At 50.2% G+C, this 21,893-nt stretch overlaps 1 protein-coding gene across 1 annotated transcript; it reads right to left on the bottom strand.

Moving 5' to 3' along the window:
* Nucleotides 1-14,378: 14,378 nt before the first annotated feature.
* On the bottom strand, nt 14,379-21,263 carry RTL10 (retrotransposon Gag like 10). The gene is made up of 6 exons (XM_065889482.1): nt 20,146-21,263; nt 16,889-17,015; nt 16,751-16,842; nt 15,979-16,117; nt 15,664-15,837; nt 14,379-14,507 (listed from the first exon to the last, which is right to left on the bottom strand). The coding sequence occupies exons 1-6, from the start codon at nt 21,261-21,263 to the stop codon at nt 14,379-14,381; spliced, it is 1,779 nt and encodes a 592-aa protein (XP_065745554.1).
* Between the last annotated feature and the right edge of the window lie 630 nt (nt 21,264-21,893).

The raw sequence follows: 21,893 nt of genomic DNA, 5'->3' as shown, positions 1-21,893 counted from the left end.
AACCTCCAACTGTTACAGCCACCCAAGGAACCGTCCGGTGAGCTGCTCTAGGCCTCCCAGGCTCAGGTTCGAAGTGTTCCAGAACCTGCATGCTGCCACCAAGGGGCAGAAGGGCCAGCACAGGTGTGTGTGTGGGCAAGGGGCGGGGCCCAGTTACCCAGCCACTCCCCTGGAGGGCTGCTCTCAGAGGACAGACCCTTCCTCAAATCACTGGTCCTGTGTGTAAGGCCTGCTGGGCCCACCCACCCCAAAGGAGAAGCTGCCAGGGCCGCCCCCGAGCCCACCCCAACCACGCCACCCCAATTTCACAGGCAGCCAGGGCCACGTATGTCTGCCCGCAGGTCCTGGGCTGGGCCGAGGGTGTAGAGGGGACGGCTAGGAGTGGACCCCCCGGGAGCTGGGGCAACTGGGGGGGCCTCTCCTGCTGGGCTCTGGGACAGCCCCCACCCAGCCTGCACACAGCAAGGGGGAGGCGCCCACACAGCTGCCAGAGGGGGGAAGTGAAAGGGCCGGAGTGGGCCGTCGGGAAGTGGCTCCGGGGACAGAGGGACAGGCCACCCCCACACAGGCTCCCACCGTGCAGCCCCCCAACACACACACACACGTGCTCACACAGGCGCACACGCGCACACACATGCGTGCACGCACACACACACACACACACACGCGCAAGCAGCACGGTGGCCCTGGGCAGCGCCAGCAGAAACCCAGCCCACACCTGCCACCTGCCTGCGGCCTGACGGGCGTTTCCACAACCTCACCGCACCAGGCTAGCTCCCAGGTGATGAAATCAAGTCCTCCTCCACTGTTTTCCCCGGACGTAGGGAATAAACCCGTCAAGTTGTTACAACAGCCGGACGCTCAGGCCAAGACGAAGCCTCGGCAATTAAGGGCTCCATCATTTCAAGCAATTAAAGTAAACACTTTATTTGAAAACTAATTAATTCTAGCTACATATTTTTCCCATGACAATACTCTATGATGACTTGATTTACGACGTCTAATTATTCTTTATTAATCTAATTGAGAATAATCGTATTATCCTATCTCCTGGCACCAGGCCGCCCGAAGCGGTGAGCACGATGGCTGCCCACCGGCCTTGCCCCCCGCTGGCCTTGCCCCCACCTCCACTGGCCTGTCATTCTTCCCCCACCCAGAGGGCAAAGGAGCCTGAAACTTAATCCATGGAGCACAACTTTGGGTTCTGCAAGACACATTCCTTTAAAAATTAAAAAGAGAGACAGTCTGACAGCCTTTCCACCATTGCTACAAATGCCCCCAGAGCCCCCCAGGCCTGGCCCACAGACAGAGGACAGCCGCAGGGTTACTCCTGTGGAGGGGGGACCCGGCCTCCCCACTACCCTGGTGTGGGAGCAGAGTGCAGTGTGGGCAGGGCCACAGAGCCTCCAGCTGGCCCTGCCCTAGGGCACCTGCTGCCCTAGGGGCCTGGAGTCCCAGGTCCATGAGGGACAAAGTCTGAGCCCTCTGGAGGTGGGTAATCTCGAAGGAGTATCCCCTACAGATGAGGTCCCCGGGGCCATGGGCTCAGTGTTAGGCTGAACCAGAACCAAAGCTGTGCTCGGAGATTCTAGAACGTCACCGCCCTCAGCTCTCAGCCCCAAATCACACCACCTTGGGGCCCCCCGACTGCAGGCTGTGCATCTCTCAGAAGGACCCCTTCAACCCAGGCCTCAGTGAATTCACAGGAAAAACCCTAAGAAATGCCGGCTCCCAGCCAACACTCGTAAAAGCAGACAAGGAGGCCCAGCCCTGCAAGGACCAGGAGCACCAGGAACCGCAGGCGCAGACCTGGACCCGAGCAGAGCGTTCAGGTCTGTGAAATATAACGCTTCACGGCTTTAAAGAAGTAAAAAGATGCAACTGAATGTACAAGCAGAGAGCATCACCTCTCAGATCCAGAAAATGACCCGAATGGGGAAAAGCTATTGGGAGCAGGAGATCTGCTGTGCCTACAGGTCGTTTATGAATCACAGAGGAAATGCTCCTTCATGAAGGGACACCGGGCTGTCACCACCGGCACTGTCCTTGAAGCGGGCCACCCGCAGTAAACAGCCTGCATCACTCATCTCCTGAGGGCCCATCGCCGTCCACCTATGCCAGCAACGTTCGGGAACCTCCAGACATACCCACCAGGGGCCCAGACAGGACACCCAGCTTAGACTCATGGCAAAGGTCAAGGTCAAGAAAAACAGTGAGAGAAACAGCAGGGTGACTCTTGAAATTCAGAGACTAAAGAGCATGTCGACCAAATGCAATGTGTGAACCTTGATTAGATCCTGATCAGAAACAGGGGCCACAACTGGGGGAATCTGAATACAGGCTGCAGATAATATAGAATTAATATTGCTAAGTTTCTTGGGGAAAACAATGGTATTTTATGTAGAAGAGTATCCTTATTCCTAGGATACAGTATTTTAGGGATGAAATGTTATGTCTGCAATCTGTTTTCAAACGTTTCAGAAAAAAAACCCTCGACCTGTGTCTAGCTACATACAAGTACACAGGCAGAGAAGTAAAGCAAATGTGGCAAAATGCCCGCCATCGGTGAACACAAGTACTCACTACTCCACACTTGCCACAAACCCACACGGGACTTGTATCCAGAATAGATAAAGACACAGATCAATAACATAAAGAAGCAAACACCAAACGTTAAATGAGCAAAAGACTTGAACAGATGTTTCACAAGAAACATAAATACCCAACAAACATAGGAAGAGATGTTTAACCTAATTAATAATCTTGGAAATGCCTGTTCAACCCTAGCATGAAATAACTGCACTCCTAGCAGATTAGCCAAAAATTAAACAGCCTGGCAAATGCCAACCAAGATGTGGGGCAACTGGAGCCGTGTACCACATTGGAGGGGCCTATGTGGAACCAATCACCGTGGAAAACGATCAGGGACCACCTGGCACGCCCTACGACCCAGCAACCCCACGCTTAGACACCCTAAAGAAACTTGCACACAAAGACTTGTACAAGAGTGTTCATAGCAGTATTGTGCATAATAATAAAAACCAGAAACAACCCAAATAACCATCAACTGCAAAATGGGATGCTTCTGGCACGTTCATATGACAGAATACTCCACAGAACTGAAATTGAATAAACTCCAGTGTCACACAGAAGAAGTTCAAAATCATGATTTTCTTCGAAAGACATTAAGGAAGTAAAAAATGAGGCTAGAAACAAGGATAAAATAGTTGCAACATATATCTGATAAAGAACTCATACTCAGAATATGTGTCAATAAGAGAAACAAGTTAAAGTGATTCCAAAAGGCTGAAATTAAAGATAGACAAAGGTATGTCAGGCAAACAGAAATAGTAAGAAAATAGGAGTTGAAACACTGACATCAAAGTTTAATTCTAGGGACTTCCCTGGTGGTGCAGTGGTTAAGAATCCATGTGCCAATGCAGGGGACACAGGTTCCAGCCCTGGTCTGGGAAGATCCCACATGCCACGGAGCAACTAAGCTCGTGTGCCACAACTACTGAAGCCCGCCCGCCTACAGCCCGTGCTCCGCAACAAGAGAAGCCACTGCAATGAGAAGCCCGCGCGCTGCAACAAAGAGTAGCCCCCGCTCGCCGCAACTGGAGAAAGCCCACGTGCAGCAACAAAGACCCAACATAGCCAAAAATTAATTAATTAATTAATTTTAAAAAAAGTTTAATTCTAGCCAAAAAGCATCAGATTTGACGAAGCCAGACACTTTCTAATACTAAGCTGCGGTTCACAATGAATGTATGAACATCTATGTACTAAGTAAAAGAAACAACACCTTTATAAAGCACAAACTACAGGAGATGAAAAGAGGCACAGAAAAAAACTCACTAGTAATTGGAGAATGTAATATACTACCATCAGTACAGGTCAGACCAAGTGACAAAATAAGTAAGGAGACAGAGACTCAACAAGGTAAACAGTATGGAACTGTAGGGAACTCCACACTCTGACAACAGACACTACACCTTCTCCTCAAGGGCACATGAATGCTTTCTCTGTGATCATATACTGCGTCACAATGGAAACATCAGTAAGTTCCGCAAAGAAGAAATATTAACATTATAAACAATATTCTCTGATCACAGTGCAATTAAACCAAAAAATTAACAAAATAAAAACCAAAAAGATCTTTCCAACTAAAAATTTTAAAAAATTTATTAAATGACTTCTAGGTAAAAGGGGAAATACTTAAACCACAAATTTTTTAAAATGACAAAACAACATTACATACCAAGATTCATCAGATATATTTAAAGCTTTGGTCAGAAGAAAAATAGAGATTGATATCACTTATCATACAAAAATAGCAAATAAAATATTAGCAAACAAAATACAACATCAAATTAAGAACATAATACATGCTGACCAAGTGGAATTTATCCTAGAATGCAAAGTTGGTTCAATTAGGAAATCCATTAATGTCATACATCATATTAATAGATTTATAAAGAAAAAGCATATGATTATCTCCATAGATGCTGATAAAGCCTCTGACAACATTCAATACCCATTTTTTTTTTTTTTTTGCGGTACGCAGGCCTCTCACTGTTGTGGCCTCTCCCGTTGCGGAGCACAGGCTCTGGACGCGCAGGCCCAGCGGCCATGGCCCACGGGCCCAGCCGCTCCGTGGCATGTGGGATCTTCCTGGACCGGGGCACGAACCCGTGTCCCCTGCATCGGCCGGTGGACTCTCAACCACTGCGCCACCAGGGAAGCCCTCAATACCCATTTTTAATTAAAATACTTAAGCAAACAGAAACTGATGGGTTTCTTAAAAATGATTATAATACATACACACACACCACACACAAACACACACCCTCCTTAGTTCTAAAGCCAACACATTACTTTATGAAGAAATACCAGAGGTATTTCTATTAAGATCAGGATACCCACTGTCTACACTACTAGTCAACATTGTATGGGAGGTTTAAGCTGATTCAGTTAGACAAGAAAAATCAATTAGAGGCATATGAATTGGAAAAGAAGATGTTAAATTCTCTTCCAGATGACATGATGGTATACATTGAAAGCCCTAGATAATCAATGATAAAACAGATCCAAACATTAAAAGAACAGGACTTACCTAGAGGTCCAGTGGTTAAGACTCTGTGCTTCCACTTCAGGGGTCATAGGTTCGATCCCTGCTCGGGGAACTAAGATCCTGCATGCTGTGCACCATGGCCGCGGTCAAAAAACAAATAAGCAAACAAACAAATGAAAAAACAAACATTAAAGGAAAACTTCAGTGATAGTAGCAGCAAATAAAACTAGCAAAGAGAACTCAACAGCTTCCATGTACACAACCAATAACCCGTCAGAGAAAATCCCACTTAAAATACCAACTAAGAAGATAAAATACTTAACAATAAATTTTTTAACTTTTACACATCAAAAGAGATAAAAATCAAAGTATCTTTAAAACACATAAAGTCTTCAAAATTAAAGAAGGACTAAATACCAAATAGAAAATTGGGCAAAAGACATGAATAGACAATTCACAAATAAAGATATGAAAATGGCCCTTAAACATAAGAAAAGATGCTTAACCTCACTCATGGAGAAATGTAAATTAATACCACCTAAAGAGGCTTCTGGTTCTGGCCAGGGTGAAGCAGGCTCACTACAGCCTCTCTCCTCTCTATCTGGCAGATTGCAACTAAAAACTCTAGACAAAATATAAACAGCAATTACTTGAAAACTCTGAAAAGTGAACAATAGCAGACAGACTTTGGAGGCAAGCAAAAACTTGGAGAATTGATCTAAATGGGCACAAGCTTCCTGCTTTTATTTTTATGTCTTGGGGCACTGCCTTGAGGGTGGGTCTAAGTTGCACTGCTGCAAGGCAGTGGTAGCTAAAACTTGGAGAGACACTTTTTCTCTGCACTGAGATTAGTTTAAGTCCTAGATTGAGTTAAAAACATAATATATAATACAAGAAATATAGTCAAAAAGCCAATAGAATCCTAGATTCTAAAAAGTTAGGGTTTGACTCCCTGATGGCCTGTGTTTCTCTTCTCTCTTGGCCCTGCCCCGAGGATGGGCCCTGGACACGGAGCTATGTGGAAGAAGTGACTCTGAGAGACCCCTGTCGTTCTGATCAGAGGAACCATGGAGAAAGAACCCTGCCAGATCCTATGTGGGTATGAGAATGGCAGAGAGGAGAGAGCTAAAGAAAAAGACCCCTTAATTCTGTGAATGAACCCACAAAAGCCCCAGGCTCTTCTCTGAGCTGCATACATGTGGGATAGACCCAAAGCAGCACCAGCTTTAAGACCTGAACTAGGACCTAAACCACTGCCCAAGTCTCAGGCTGAACCCAGAGTGGCTGGTGAGTGGGAGAGACCCAAAGCAGCGTATCAAGAGCCTTGAAAATGGAAATGAAAGTAAAACTGTAGCCCACAGAGGGTGAGACAATCTAACTGGGTTGAATGCCTGTTAACACGAAACTCAACATTCTCCAGAGGACCCAATGTAATACCCGGTCCAGGGTATGTCTAGGATACAACACAAAATTATTCAACACACAGAACCAGGAAATGAGGTCAATTCTCAAAGGAAACGACAATTTACAGATGCCAACCTCAAGACAGTTCAGATGTTGGGAATATCAGATAAGGGTTTTAAAGCAGCTTTTATGATTATACTCCATGAGGCAAAGGTAAACACACTTGAAATGAACGAAAGAAAGTTCCCAGCGGAGAGAAAAATTTTTTTAAAAAAAGGAAGTTCCAGAACTAAATAATACAATATCTGAAACAAAGACATTCAATAATGGAATCAGAGATGACAAAGGAGAGAGTCAGTGACATGAAGACTGGTCAAAAGAACTTATCCAATATAAGATCAGAAAGAAAAAAGACTGGAATAAATGAATAGAGCATCAGGGACTGCAGAATAATAGAAAAAGGGCTAACATTCATGCATGGGAGTCTGAGGACAAGAGAAGGAGATGGGGTAGGAAAATTACCTGAATAAATAATGCCCAAAATGTCAGGAATTTGGGAAAAGACAAAAATGTATAAATTCAAGAACTCAATGAATCATAAGCAGGATAAACTCAAAGAAAACCATACTCATGTCATAATTAAACTGCTGAAAAATAACAGCAGTAAAATCCTGACAGTAACGGCACATTACACATAGGAAAATAATCATCTGTGTGAACGTGAATTTCATATCAGAAACCATGGAAGTCAGAAGACAGTGGAACATCTTTAGAGTAAACAAAAGAACTCTATACCCAGCAAATTATCTTTTGGGAATGAAGGCAAAATAAAGGTATTTTCAGGTGAAGGAAAACCAAGAGAATTTCTTGCGGGAAGATATTCCCTAAAAGAAATATTAGAGAAGGTTCTACAGCTCAAAAGAAAGATCAGAAAGAAATGTGGAACTCCAAGAAGATAGAGGAAGAGAAATGGTAAACATAAAAGACAAATTTCCACCTCTTAAGTGAACATGTATATTGTTGGGGTTTGCAATCTGACAGCTATAACATGAAGGGGGGAGGGTAAGGGGACCCATATGGATGTAAGGCTTCTACTAACTATTAAAAACATAATATATAAGAGATACAGACAAAAAGCTAACAGAAAATTTAAACAGAGTATTTGAAAATATCCAAATAATCCAAAAGAAGGATGGAAAGAAGGGATAGAGGGCTAAAGCATCAGGAAAATGAGAAAACAAAATGGAAGACCTAAATAGAACCATAAAAATGACTACAATAAACATAAATGCTCTCAACATGCTATTATAAGACCCAACAACTATAAGCTAATTTTTAAAAAGCCCGACTATAAATTATCTAGAAGAAACCTACTTTAAATATAAAAACATAGAGGACCTCCCTGGTGGTCCAGTGGTTAAGACTCTGTGCTCCCAATGCAGGGGGCATGGGTTCGATCCCTGGTCAGGGAAGTAAGATCCCGCATGCCACACAGAGTGGCCAAAAAATAAATAAGTAAATAAAATAAAAAAATAAAAACATACATAAATTGAAAGTAAAAATATACACTATACAAATAACAAAAAAAAGGTGTAATGGATACATTATTATCAGAGAAAGTAGACCTCAAAACAAGGACTATTAACAGGGAGAAGAAAACACACAATGACACAAGAACTCAATTCATCAAGAAGACATGAAAGTCCTAAACATGTACTCCGCTAACAGCAGAACTTCACAACACATGAAGGAAAAACTGATGGAAATGAAAGCAGAAGTAGACAGATACATAATCACAGCTAGAGACTTAAACTCCTCCTCAGCAATCAACTCAACAAATGGCCAGAAAATAGTACAGGAGACTTAATACTATCTATCTACTGGACTGAGCTGACATGAAGTGAACATTCCACCAACAGAACAACTCATACTTCTCAAATATACATGGAACGTTCATCAAGATAGACCATATCCTGTGTTTTAAAACAAACCTTAAGGGCTTCCCTGGCTGTGCAGTGGTTGGCAATCTGCCTGCCAATGCAGGGGACACGGATTCGAGCCCTGGTCTGGGAAGATCCCACATGCCACAGAGCAACTAGGCCTGAGCGCCACAACTACTGAGCCTGCACTCTAGGGCCTGTGAGCCACAACTACTGAAGCCCATGTGCCACAACTACTGAAGCCCGTGTGCCACAACTACTGAAGCCCACGCACCTAGAGCCCATGCTCCACAACAAGAGAGGCCACCACAATAGGAAGCCTGCGCACTGCAACGGGGAGTAGCCCCCACTCTCCACAACTAGAGAAGGCCTGTGTGCAGCAATGAAGACCCAATGCAGCCAAAAAAAAATAAAACAAAACCTTAAAAAATGTAGAGTAACCTTTGTTGCTATGCAAGGTGACAGATGTTAACTGGACTGATCATGGCAATCATCTTGCAATATATACAACTATCAAATCATTATGTTGTATACCTGAAACTAATACAATGTTATATGTCAATTATATCTCAAAAAAATGTAGAAGAACCAAAAGCACACAATGTTCTCTGACCTTATGGATTTAACCTGGAATCAATAACAGAAAGACAACTGGAAAAATCTCCAAATATTTGGGAAACAAACAACATGCTTTTAAATAATCAATGGGCCAAAGAAGAAGTCCCAACAGAAATTGGAAAATATTTTGAACTGAATAAAAATGAAAATATAAAATAGCAAAACTTGTCAGATGCAGCTAAAGCAGGACTTCGAGGAAATTTATAGCATCAAATGCCAAATTAGAAAAGAAGAAAGGGGGAATTCCCTGGTGGTCCACTGGTTAAGACTCCGTGCCTTCACTGCAGTGGGCCTGGGTTCAATCCCTGGTTGGGGAACTAAGGTACCGCAAGCCTCATAGTGTGGCAAAAAAAAAAAAAAAAAAAAAATTAAAATAAAGGTTTTCTTTAAAAAAAAAAAGAAAGAAAGAAAAGAAGAAAGGTCTCAAATCAATGACCTAGCTTCTACCTCAAGAAACTAGAAAAAGGAGAAAAATAAGCCCAAAGCCAGGAAAAGGAAGGAAATAATAAGGTCAGAAAAGAAAGAAATAAAACAAGAGAATTGTAAAACTACAGAGAAAAATCAGCAAAACCACAGACTGGATCTTTAAAAAGATCAATAAAATAGATAAATCGGTAGCTAGCCTGACAACTGAAAAAAGAGAAGAAACAAATTATAATAATGGAAGAAGGGTTATCACTACAGACACCACTAACCTTAAAAGGAGGATAAGGAAATACCATAAATAACTCAGTGCACATAAATCCAACAACTTAGATGAAATAGAAATTGAAAACCACAGACTAGGGGGTTTCTAGGTCACCTAGAAGAAATGACCTGAATAGCCCTATAGTGACTAAAGGGATTGCACTTTTAGTTAAAATCTTTGCAAAGAAAAGAAAACTCCAGCCCACATGACTTGACTGGCATATTCTACCAAACATTTAAAGAGAAAATAGCCCCAATTCTATATAATTTCTTCCAGAAAACAGAAAAAAAGGGAACATTTCCCAATTCATTTTGAGGCCAGCATGATCCTCATACCAAAAGCAGATAAAGACAGTACAAGAAAAGAAAACCACAAGCCAATGTCCCTCATGAATACAGATGTAAAAATCCTCAAAACAAAAGTAAATCAAATCCAGCAGTATGTAAAAAGAATACACTATGGGGGTTTCCCTGGTGGCCCAGTGGTTAAGAATCTGCCTGCCAATGCAGGGGACATGGTGGCGAGCCCTGGTCCGGGAAGATCCCACATGCCGCGGAGCAACTAAGCCCGTGTGCCACAACTACTGAGCCTGTGCTCTAGAGCCTGCGAGCCACAACTACTGAGCCTATGTGCAACAGCTACTGAAGCCTGTATGCCTAGAGCCTGTGCTCCTCAACACGAGAAGCCAGTACAACGTGCACAATGAAAAGTAGCCCCCACTTGCCACAACTAGAGAAAGTCCGCGCGCAGCAACGAAGACCTAATGCAGCCAAAAATAAAAATAAAATAAAGAAGTTAAAAAAAAAAGAATACACTATGACCAACTAGAGTTTACTTCAGGAACACAAAGCAGATTCAGTATTCCAAAATCAATAGAGATAACTCCATCACATTAACACACTAAAGAAGAAAAAACACAAGACCATATCAGCTACACTCATACAGAAAAGGCATCCAGCAAAGTTCAACATCCATTCATGATTTTTAAAAACTATCAGTAAGCATGATCCACAATAGAAAAACGGATAAATTTCATTTCAAGAAAATTAGAAACTTCTGCTCTTTGAAAGATGGTGTTAAGAAAATGAAAAGACAAACTACAGACTGGGAGAAAATATTTGTAAATCATGCATCCACAATATATAAAGAATCCTCAAAATTCATCAGGAAAGCAAAGAAAAAGTAAATAAAATCAGAAAGTATTTAAAAAGAAAGGGCAAAAGATGTGAATAAACACTATAGCCAAGAAGATATGCAAATGCCAAATTAGGACCTGAAAACATACTCACCAGCTTTGGTCATCAGGGAAACGCAAACGAAAGCCACAGTCACCTGTACTACACGCTTATGGGAGCAGCCCACATTAAAGACTGACCACACCCCTGGCCGCTGGGAAGCACGTGAAGCAGAAGAACTCTCCTATGAACATACTGGTACAGTGGCTTTGGAATAAAGCGTGGCTGTTTCTCCAAAAAAAGTCCCAAACTGGAAACAATCCAAACATCCATCAAGGCTGAACAAACGGTGGTACACCCATACTCAACAACAAAGGGGCACCGATCACGCCTCCCCACGAATCAACCTCAAAATCATATATCGACTAAAAGCAGCCAGAAAAAAAGAGTAAATATTCTATTCTATTTACATAAACTTCTAAAAAGTGCAAACTACCCAGTAGCGACAGGAAACAGATGAGTGGCTCCTGGGGAGGGGCGCTGCAGGGAGTGGGGAGAGGCCTTACAAAGGTCGAAGATTGGGAGGAAACCCTAGGGATTCCCTAAGGACAGCAGGCACATTCATGTCTTGGGTATGGTGATGCTTACACAGGTGTTGGAACTTATCAAATTATCCACTTTAAATATGTGCACGCTTTAGTATATCAGTAATATTTTAAAAAACTCAACAGCAACTAAACAAAAGATCTGAACAGACGACACTTCACCTATAAGGTGTACAGATGGCAAATAAGCACAAGAAGACGCTCAGCATCCTTAGCCTCCAGGGAAATGCAAATGAAAACAACACGGTTCAAATGAAGAAGACAAACCCCCGAGGAAGCCAATGGCCGCTGAGCCACAGGTGAGGATACAAACTGCACACACGCCCTGGATGACAGCCCAGCAGGTCCCTGGAGCACAAAACAGCCGATCGTCAAGTTGCCAGCACTCCGCCGCTGGATATTTAATCTAGAGAAATGAAAACATACGTGCACACAAACACCTGTACCTGACTGGTCTGTTCTATTCAGAATATCGCCCGAATGCGAAATGACAACACACCTTTGAGCAATAAAATAGGAAGAAAGTATTGATGAACGCAACACCATGGACGCCTCCCCAGAAAATCAGAGCGAGCAACAGGCTACATACTGCTTGGCCCTATTCACATGGCATTCTGGAAACGGCAGGGCCAGGTAGACAGCGTGACTGGAGGTGCCAGGGGCCAGAGTCAGGGGTCACGGGTGGGCTCATGACCAAGGGGCAGCGAGAGGAGGGCTCTGACCATGGAGAGGTTTCTGTACATGTGCTGGGACTCCTTGTAAGTTCGTGTCTTAACAATCAGTCCTGATCGATACCGTGAGTCCCCAGTGATGAAGGAAACGACTGAAGAAATAGATCAACAGGGAGAGCAGACAAATCTGAGCAGAATTCCAAGTGACCTGCAAGGCGGTGGAGCTGGACCCCTGCCTGCGAGGGTGTGCGTGGAGGCAGCCCTCCTCACAGGGGAGACCCGACAACCGCCACCGTCCAGGCGATCAAGGTCATGCTGACAGCACGTTCCCTGGGTCTGACACGGTGCAATGGCCCTTTATCTTGGAGGTCTTGCTCCTAGAAACCCAGACCCCAGGCTGATCTCGAGAAACACACACGGCAAATCATAGCGGAGGGTACTCGCCTCGAAACTGTCTCAGGCATCACAGCCCAGAGGGGCCCAAGGAGATGTGACCAAGTGTCACATAGTCCTAGCTGAGGTCCTGGAAAAGGACACAAGAGGAAAACTAAGGAAATCGGAATAAGCTCCAGACTTGGGTGGATCACAGTGCTTGAGGCTGTTCATCACGGGACGACCGTGCCGTCCCCACGCACAACAGTCGCAAGGGGAGGGCACCAGCACCTTCCAGGCACAGGGCAACCACTGGGCTGCCGCCCTCCTGGCCATTTTCGAGGAGGCTATTTTTCAAATAACATATATTGAACAATATTTGGGGGCTATTTTTTCTTGACCTACAGTTAATGGTATTTGATTTACCACTAAGGTATTATGAAAACCCAGTTTCCTGCCTAGATTTTTCTGGCTTTAGATCCAATTTCTCATTCCAGTTAAGGTGACTTTAAACAGATTTAATGCCAATTTTTAAGTGCTTCTCCTATTTAAAGTGATTTCCCATCCTATTTTTGCCCTAATATAAATAGACTTAAATCCATCAATAGCGCCCCCAACACAAGGTAGTCAGTACTCAGCTAAGCGATTTACTGGTAACTTTTATCATCTTCATGCTCATTGTTACTCCCAAAGCAGAGTAGCACCAGGGAAGGGAGATGCTGACCCAGCAGTCCCCTCTCTCTCATGCGGCACGGCCATTCTAGCAGGAAAACTGAGCTGGCTGGTTCTCCAGGCCAGGAGGAACCGAGACCCAGTCCCTCTGCACCTCCCAGGCCACACCTGGAGAGGCCATCCTGAGTAGGCCCCGTCGCCCTCCACCTTCCTGATCAGCTCAGACCACAGCAAGGCCCAAATCCCAGAACTGGCCCCTGGAAGTCACGTTACAGACGTGGCAGCCCCAGAGCGGTCCAGGCCAGATCACTGGGAAGCCTCCTGCTTCATAGGACATGGAGGTCTGACCACCACCCCTCCCCCATCTCTGAAACGCAGGGAGGTCCAGGGGAGTCGGCACACAGCGCGTCAGCAACAAGCCCACGACACAGGACAACCCTCTAGGTAGTTAGCCTCTTGTCACCGAGGTCCCTGTGGGTCAGCATCCTGTCCACGGTGCTGGCTCACTGGGTGAGGGCAGCCCAGTGAGTGACACCCAGGCCCCCAGGAGTGGTCCCCCAATAGTAAGGCCGAGGACACAGCCCCCTCCGAGTAGGCCGGACTGGCCCACAATGCTGTGGAGAAGCTGCGGTTCAGGGGTCCAGGTGAGACAGGGGACAGCCTGCTGGGTGACAGCCCTACCCTGTTCCCTGCAGCTCGCTCCCTGGGCCAAGGAAAACGCACCAGCCGCCCTGCCTTCCTGCGGACTGCCACGCATGGGCCCAGCCCAGGGAGGACCTGGCCTCAGCACCAGCCCTGGCCCCCACCTCCCGCCCGTGCCTGCAGAGCCCCACCCAGGCCCGGGTGCAGCGGCAGGTTTGCCCAGGGAACTCAAACTTCACAAAGAAACCATCTCTGGAGTGGGCTCTGCGTGGCCATTCGGAGTCAAAGGCATGCTTCATAGCCTTCCTGAGCCCGTGCACAGCCAGGGCCCCTTCCCCTTTGAAGCCTCTGGTGAGTGATTGAAGCGTCTCCTTTCTGAGAGGCAGATAGCACAGTGTAATCTGACTCTAAGCCCCGGGATAAAGGTAGTTTGTTTCCTCTCAGCCTTTCTGTCAACGCCTCCTCAGTAATTAGCCCTAATTATTACCAAGGGCCAGCCTCCCATTCGGTTATTAAATCAGAAATAGTATCGTGGCCGGGCATCTGTCAACGCCCGGCTGGCGACCTTGGATTCACTGAATCCTCTGTCAGTATCCATGGCTTCAAAGATGCGGATCCTGGAGAGGGGTTCCGGGGAGGCAGCTCCCTGGCCCGGGGAGGGGGTGGGGAGGAGGTGGGGAGGAGGACGGTGCCACAAGCAGCCCCGTGCTTAGCGGGCCTCAGAGCCCATTGGGGAGGCGGGAACCGGGCACCATCCCTACACTGCCTTCCCCCAACCCAGCCATGCCTGCCTCCCAGGGCCTGATGTGTCCGTGTGTGTGGGGGTGGGGGGAGACTAGGAACACCCTCATAGCCCTTCCCTGGGCCTGCCCACCTCTGGCACAGCGTCGCCCAGAAGCCCAGGTGGTGGCCTCAGTTGCGCCCAGTTGTGCACGGACTGAGGCTGGCAGGCCCGTGCTGGCTGTTCTGCACGTGCACGGGGAAGACTCCTGAGCCCAGCCAGCAGGAGCCCCCCGAGTCCCGACTACAGCCTACCCACCCCGCCCCCTGTGCACAGGGCACCTCCCCTGTGAGCCAGGGGGCCTACAAGCAAACTCGGGGATGGCTGTGGACATGAGTTTCGGAAGTGGAGCTGAGTGCTGTGCTCCTGAGACCCAGGGAGGACAGCCACCCACCCGTCCTGGGCCTGAGCCTCTTGTTCAATCCAAGAGAAGCAAGTCACCTGCTCCTGCAAAGCCTGGAAGGGACGCTGCTCCCTCTGGCAGGATCCAGCAGCGCTGACCTCACATCCCTGGGGCAGCATCCCGGGCCCTTGGGCAGCTGCCAGCAATTCGTGTGAAGTCCCTTGGGGGCTGTGAGTGTCCTTTCCAACTTGCCCCGTGTTTGGGGAAGATGGCCACAGAGGACCAGGCTCCTCCGCTGGGGTCAAGGTCCACGTGATATGATGGGTGCCTGGGCAGAGGTGAGCACAGCCCGTTCTCCCCTAAGCACCTCTGCGGCCTGACCAACACAAGGTATGAAGGGCTTCCTACAGCTGAGGGCTTGGAGGCACCAATTGGACTCCTTGGGATGGGGGGACAGGCCATCATTGCCGGGCCAGGAGGAAATGCCAGGGTGAGGAGCCACTGGTCCAGGAGCTGGAGATGGCAGGAAGGAAGGCCACTTGGGTGTTCTCAGCCAGCCTGCCTGGCACTTAGGGGCCAGGGTGGGACCGGCTAGCAATGGGCTGCCGCCCTGGTTGTTCCCGGTGAATGCACAGAAAAGCTCCATGTTTTACAGGAAGTGGGACCGTTCCCAGGCACCAGCACCGGCCTCTGGGGCCCACTACCGCCAGGAGGGATGGTCCACAGGGGCCAGTTCCCCAGGGCTGACATCAGTGCCCAGATGGCCCTCCCCAGGGCCTGGGATGGGGCTGACGCCCGCAGGCTGGTGCTCAGGAAGTTCCCGTGAACCCAGTCCCACTTGGAGAGGGGCCCCTAAGCATGGTGGTGGTGAAGGGCGCTATCACTTGAGGCCTCTCGGGGGCCGATGTGGCACTCCCAGCGGCCAGCAGGTGTCCCTGCACCGTGGCTGCACTTCTGCCACCCGCACAGGCAGGTGTAAGGGCGCGGGCTCACTCCCGACCGCTGGCCCAGGCCGGCACTGCTCAGACACACAGGTGGAAAGCAGCCAGGGACATCCCTCTTCACCTTCTTACGGCCCCGCCAACAGGGAGACAGGGCACCCAGGGAGAAGGAACGGGCTGTCAAGGGCGCCCTGCAGGCCAGGAGATTCCAGAGTCACGTGAAAGGAAGAATGTTTAAACTTGGGAATATAGAGTAACATCTTCGCACCCTCTGTAGGGGTCCCAGATACAGAACTGGGCACATCCTGCTCGGGGCTGGAGCAGCTCTGCACACAGGGGCGACGTCAGAAGGATGCTCACGACAGCACTGCCCAAGACTGCAAAGATGGGAAACAAACAAACCCATGTCGGGCGTTCTGATGGCTCAGCTGTCTCCCCCAAGTTCCCATGTTGAAGCTCCACTCCCAGCACCTCAGACGTGGCTGTGTCCAGAGGCTTCAAAGAGGGGATTAAGCTTCAATGCGGTCATATGGTAGGCCCTGATCCAATAGGACCGGTGTCCTCATAAGGGGGCGAGGACACAGACACACTGAGGGAGACCGTCAGGGGACACACAGCGAGGTGAGGGGTCTCGGGAGCAGCCAACCCTGCCAACACCTGGATCTCGGATGCCCGGGCTCCAGGACCGGGAGGAAGCACCTCCTGTCGCTTAGGTCACGCAGCCTGAGCAGGTGCGCACGGGCATCTCTCCCCACGGCCCATGTGGCCCCCCCACATGGCTGCACGGCTGTGTCCCGTGGCTTGGCGCTGAGGGCCCCACCCACTTCGCGGGAGGGCGCAGCAGCTCCCTCAGGCCAGGTGAACAGAGGGGAGTGATGCGCACCACTAGTGGTTCACAGCGGTCCTTCCCCAGTCTCTGCAGTCATGGAGAGATGTAGCCAGTGGAGCCCTGTCGGCATTACCCGAGGGACCACAATGGATGGGGTGGCCACGATGTGGAGGTTCTGTTCCTGCAGCACAGTCGGCCCGCCCTGACCAACACAGCGCCAGCAGCCTGGTGACCGCACTCCTCGCTGCCGGACCTCCAGGCTGTTAACAAGGCGGTGACCCCCACTGGGCACTCAGCCCTACCCCGCCCCCTTGAGGACCGGTGATTCCAATGGCTCATGGTTCAGCCGAGACCATGGAGCGAGCAGCCACCACCTGCACGCGGGCCAGGGTTCAGCGCGCCCAGAGGCCTCCTGCGGTTCCCGGCACCTAGAATGTCTGGAATCACAGCAGAAAATCTGCCCGTACCTCCCCATGGTGCTTTTGTGACTTTTTACCGTTAAATCTTTAATCCACCTGAAGCACGGCTGGCACACAGTGAGTTTCACTGTTTTCCAGACAACTGACCAGCTAGCTGCTCCAAGTCCTCTCACTGAATGATCCACTTTACCCCCATTAATTGGAAACAGCCCTGCCAGCGTGAACTAAACCCCTGTATTTATTCGGCTTCATTTACAAGTTCTCTGCTCATCCTTCCATACCAATTTCCACGTCCTTTCGTTCCTGCAGCTTTAAAAAATGTTCTGTATCTCACAGTACCTCATCCTCAACACTTCCGGTGTTAGAAGTTTTCTTGGACACGGGCGCTTTACAAACCCTCCCACAGTGCCCACCGTGTCCCAGCTTTAGAAAATGAGACCTCCAGATTTCCAAGGGAAGCAAGGGACAGACACAATGGTCTGGAATGCACGCCCCAGCACAGCCCACCCTGAGCACATCCAGCAACCCTGCCAGGCCCAGAGCACCCTCCTCTGGGTGGGCTGCCTACGTGTGCAGAGCCAGGAGTGGCCATGACCCAAGGGCCCTTCTCCTGCCACGCACAGCAGAGCCCCCTCTCCTGGCCCTCTGTGTTCCTTCTCCCCCCCAGAGGAGAGCAGCTGGGTCATCACATCTGCCCAAAGGCAGGGCACAGTGCCAGCTAAATATGGGGCAGTCACTTTGCGGAACCATAGGCGCTGCCAGTCTGGAAGGCCAGCGCCCTCCCACCCTCTCCCAACCCCAGGAATGGGTGACCTTGCCCTCACAACTGAGGCCTGCCCTCCCGTCCTTTTCTTCATGGCCAGGGCACACCAACAGAACCCATTTTCCACAGGTCATCTGTCCAGTCTCTCCCCAAAGCCCCCGGGCCTGCCGTTGCAGATGACCCTCATGAGAGGTATGCTGGACCATAACCCGAGCCTGCAGGAGCCGTCTGGGGCCCGAGGGGGAAAAGGCCCCCAGTGAGACCGGGGGTCAAAAGGGAAGATGGAAATCTTGGGCTGAGGGAACTCACTCCAGGTCCACTAAGTGGAGACGGGAGAGGCAGCCTGTGCAGAGGGCTGCTGACTGGGCCACCCGCCCCAGAGGGCAGCTCTGGGGCCCCAATGTTGCCAACGACACCAGACCCATAGGTGGGCCAGGCCACAGCTGACCAGGACAGCCTGCAGGAGGAGGGCCCGGGCCTGAGCAATAGCATGGGGGCAGCAGTGTGACCAGGCTGGGCTGGAACATCCAAATTCCTCCACTGGATCAGAACCAAGGGTGCACACTGATTTCTTATCAGCTTGCTTGTTTCGCTTTGGGGGCTACATCAGCTTCCCACCTACTTCTAAGACTCGCAGCTGTTTTACTTATGAGGTGTCTGTGCCGTAAAATAACTCAGAAATAAAACCACCTGAACCCAGAACATTTTCAAGCAAATTACTAATGAAGTAATCCCAACAATGTCTATTTTACTTAAAATTTACCATTTGCTTATTACTTTCCTTCCTAAAATGACTTTCTGATTGCAGTTATATTTCCACTTCTTTCCTATTCTCCAGGAAGGTGTTTTGTTTTCCCAATTATAGGACCCACAGGGGCCTGAAATGTTTGCCTATCTGTCCCTCGGAGCAGATGCACTGTGCCTGTCCTGTGCTGACCTGGGCTGGAGAAGCCTCCCAGTCAGCTGTTACTAGAAAACCCTCCCTGTGCAGAGCGGGTACTCCTTCACTCCACCCTCGGCCCTGAGGACTCACAGCCCTGGCCTGCTGCCTGCTCACTTCACCGCTGGCCTGGAAGATAGTTCTCAAGGCCACACCCCTCCCACCAAGCCTCCCACTCCCACCCATTCAGCCAGACCCTGCAAGGATTCAAGCCCCTGCCATGAACCACACCTGCAACGCTGACCAGGTGCTCGCAGCTGGGCCCAGACTGCTCCCACTGATGGACAAGGACTCACTCAGCCATGGATCCAACCCATGTTTAATAGCACCGACTGTGTAGCAGAGACAGAGGTTGACTGATGGAGCCCTGCCCTAGGGACTCACAGTCCATCCAGAGGCACAAGTCATTACAGCGCTGGGTGTTGAGTGCTGAAGCAGCCAAGTGCACGAGTGGGTGTGGAGGCAGGATGCTGAAGAGCAGAGGGGAGGGCAGCGCGGGCCAAAACAAGACTAGATGCTAACACTGCAGGCAAATGCCTGAAAGGGAGCTGAGACTGGCAAGGAGGCCCCACTCCACCCTCCTGCATTAAAGTTGTCCCAGTGGGCCAGGGCTGCTGGTAAGCCCGTACGTAAGGAAGCACCCTTCTCTGCCAAGACACCCTCCCACTTATACTGAATAATGAAAGCAGCTGCTTCCTCCATGCAACCTTCCTTAACTTCCAGTCCAGAGAATAGGGGACACAGGGAGCAGAGACTGGGGCAGGAGTCAAAGCAGATACCACAGGAGTTAGGTCCAAAAGGGCTGGCACAGCGGACCCAGTCCAGTCCCAGCCAGCACTGAAGGGGGTGGGTTTGGGGGGGACTAGTTACAAGGACTGTACAAACTTGATGGGGACTGATCTACGCAATTCTTTCCAACTAGCGGGAACAGGCCAGGTGAGAAGGCGCTTCCCAACAAGGTGTTGAGATGCAGCCAAGAGCCCAGTGGGAGGCAGCCTCTGGGCCACTGAGTTGGAGAATGAGGGGCACAGGGCAGAGGCCACTGTCCTGCTGTGCCCTGGGGTGGGAGTTTAAGGGGAGCTGTTTGTGCTCAGACACGGTAGACGCCAAACAAGTCCATCTCCTGCCCAGCAATGGGGCAAGTGGACAGGGCACTACCTGGTGCATCCCATCTAGAGTTAGCTGGCAATACCCCACCGTCCTGACAGGGGGGCCGTGGGGTTCCCTGGTCACACAGACCACTTCACGACAAGGGGGCACTGCCGTACCTGCCCAGGCCGTGTTCGGAATCCAGTGCTGTGGGTTGGGGCGTGGGACAGAATGGTGGCTCTCCTGGGGTGGCTGGGGTGTCCACTGCCCCCTGTGGGGTACCTAAGGATGCCTCCTGGCCTGCCTCTGTCTCAGAAACCTCCTCCTTTGTTTTCTGGGGTCCTGGACCCCCTGGGTTAGTGGGACCTGGTTTCTGGGCAGGGGGTTCAGCAGATTCTGCAACTGCAAGGACAGGTTTGGGGGCCGCCTCCCCTGGCTGGGAAGAAGATGGCCCCACGGGACCAGGACCAGCACTGCCTGCAGAGTTGGACAAGGCAGAAGGTTCCACAGGCCCAGAGCTGCTCTCCATGGCTAGCAGCTGCTCAGATAGAGCATTTCTAGATGTGGAATTGGAACTAGAAACAGTGGGGGTGGCCAGAGCAGCGGGGACAGACCTGGGGGGAGTGCCCATGTTGAGGGCCAAGGCCTCTGAGAACCTAGCTAAGTACTGTCTCACCACAGGCAGCTGTGGGGCCACTGGTGGCTGGCTCGAGGCCAGAGGCAAAGAACAGGGCCCTGCAGCGTGGTACTCAGCAAAGTTGTTTGGGTTTTGAATAACTTCCTCAAGATCCTGGCAAAAAAGCTCATAGTTGTCAGGCAGGGGCAGGTCCCCATTGAGGTAGGGGGCTGCCCACGCCCGGGCTCGGCCCGTCAGGCGCCCGAGGATCTCGCAGACGCGGCTGAGGTTGTCCCGGTAGTGCTCAAAGCGGAAGGACATGTAATTGCCCAGCTGGGCCAGAAAGCGGTCCAGCAGCCAAGGGGAGCCATCGAAGGTGCCTGGGTCTGAGCCGGGCACCCAGTGGAAGTCCACCCTGAGGGGCCGCAGGCCCATGCGCATTGCCGGGGGGCCCCTCTCCGCGGGCTTACAGCCCACAGCACCACTCGCTGAGCTCTTCTGCTCCATGGTCGTGCGCACACACACAGGGTCCCCACAGCAGGGCCGCTCAATCCAGGGATCCACTAGGGGGGTGTACGCAACCCCAGGAGTGGCCCCGTCCTCCTGCCAGGGGTGTGCATTGGCGTAGTTGGCTGCCGCCCGGATGGGATTGCGAGGGCCCTGGCGCCGGCCACGAGGCATGCTGGGAGCAGACGGGAGCTGCCACGTCAACTAGAGAAAGAAGGGGGAGAGGAGGGAGGGACGGCGCCCAGAGGGTGGGCAGAAGCGGCGCGCAGACACAACAGGACAGACGGTTGCGAAGGGGTGCTCCAGGCAAGTGCTGAGCGGGGAGCTGACCACTGCGGCCTCAGAAGAGCTGAGAAGAGCTGATGGGACTGTCAGACGCAGGCCACCATCCGAGGCGATCTGTCCAAAAACAAGGTGGGAAGAGTGGGAACTAGGCCCAACCACCACCACTGGGGCAGCCGACCCTGGGCCCCCACCAGGAGCTCTCCATGCAAGGGGGCCCAGAGGCCTGCCTGGGAGGTCCCAGAAAGCAGGTACACGCCACCTGGGATGTTTCAAGGGCAAGATGTGATGGCGGTGATGTCAATCCCAGGAGGCCAGATCAGGGGGCCAGATCAGATCCCCCTGGGCTTCCTTGGACGGCCTGGATGGCTGTCAAAGAATTTCAGGAGTGACAATAACAACCTTCACTGACGGCTCTAGTCATGGCCAACACTGACCCCTGATGAGGCTGACCCCAAGGCACGGTGGTGAGTAAAGTCACTCGTCTGTGGCCACACACGCCAACCAGTTAGTGGCAGAGGC

The sequence above is a fragment of the Phocoena phocoena genome, chromosome 13 (assembly GCF_963924675.1).
Source record: "Phocoena phocoena chromosome 13, mPhoPho1.1, whole genome shotgun sequence".
In the NCBI taxonomy this organism is placed as follows: Eukaryota; Metazoa; Chordata; class Mammalia; order Artiodactyla; family Phocoenidae; genus Phocoena; species Phocoena phocoena.
This window is presented reverse-complemented; position numbering and strand designations above follow the sequence as displayed.

What these genes read in the sequence shown, in the direction of transcription:
- RTL10 (XM_065889482.1), bottom strand. Translation starts at nt 21,263, where the DNA reads ATGCCTCGTGGCCGGCGCCAGGGCCCTCGCAATCCCATCCGGGCGGCA. An exon ending in CATCCATTGTGGTCCCTCGG is followed by an intron (nt 16,843 to 16,888) that starts GTAATGCCGACA and finishes CCATGACTGCAG; the next exon opens with AGACTGGGGAAGGACCGCTG. An exon ending in CTGCTGCGCCCTCCCGCGAA is followed by an intron (nt 16,118 to 16,750) that starts GTGGGTGGGGCC and finishes CCTGGCCTGCAG; the next exon opens with GGCGCCCTTGACAGCCCGTT.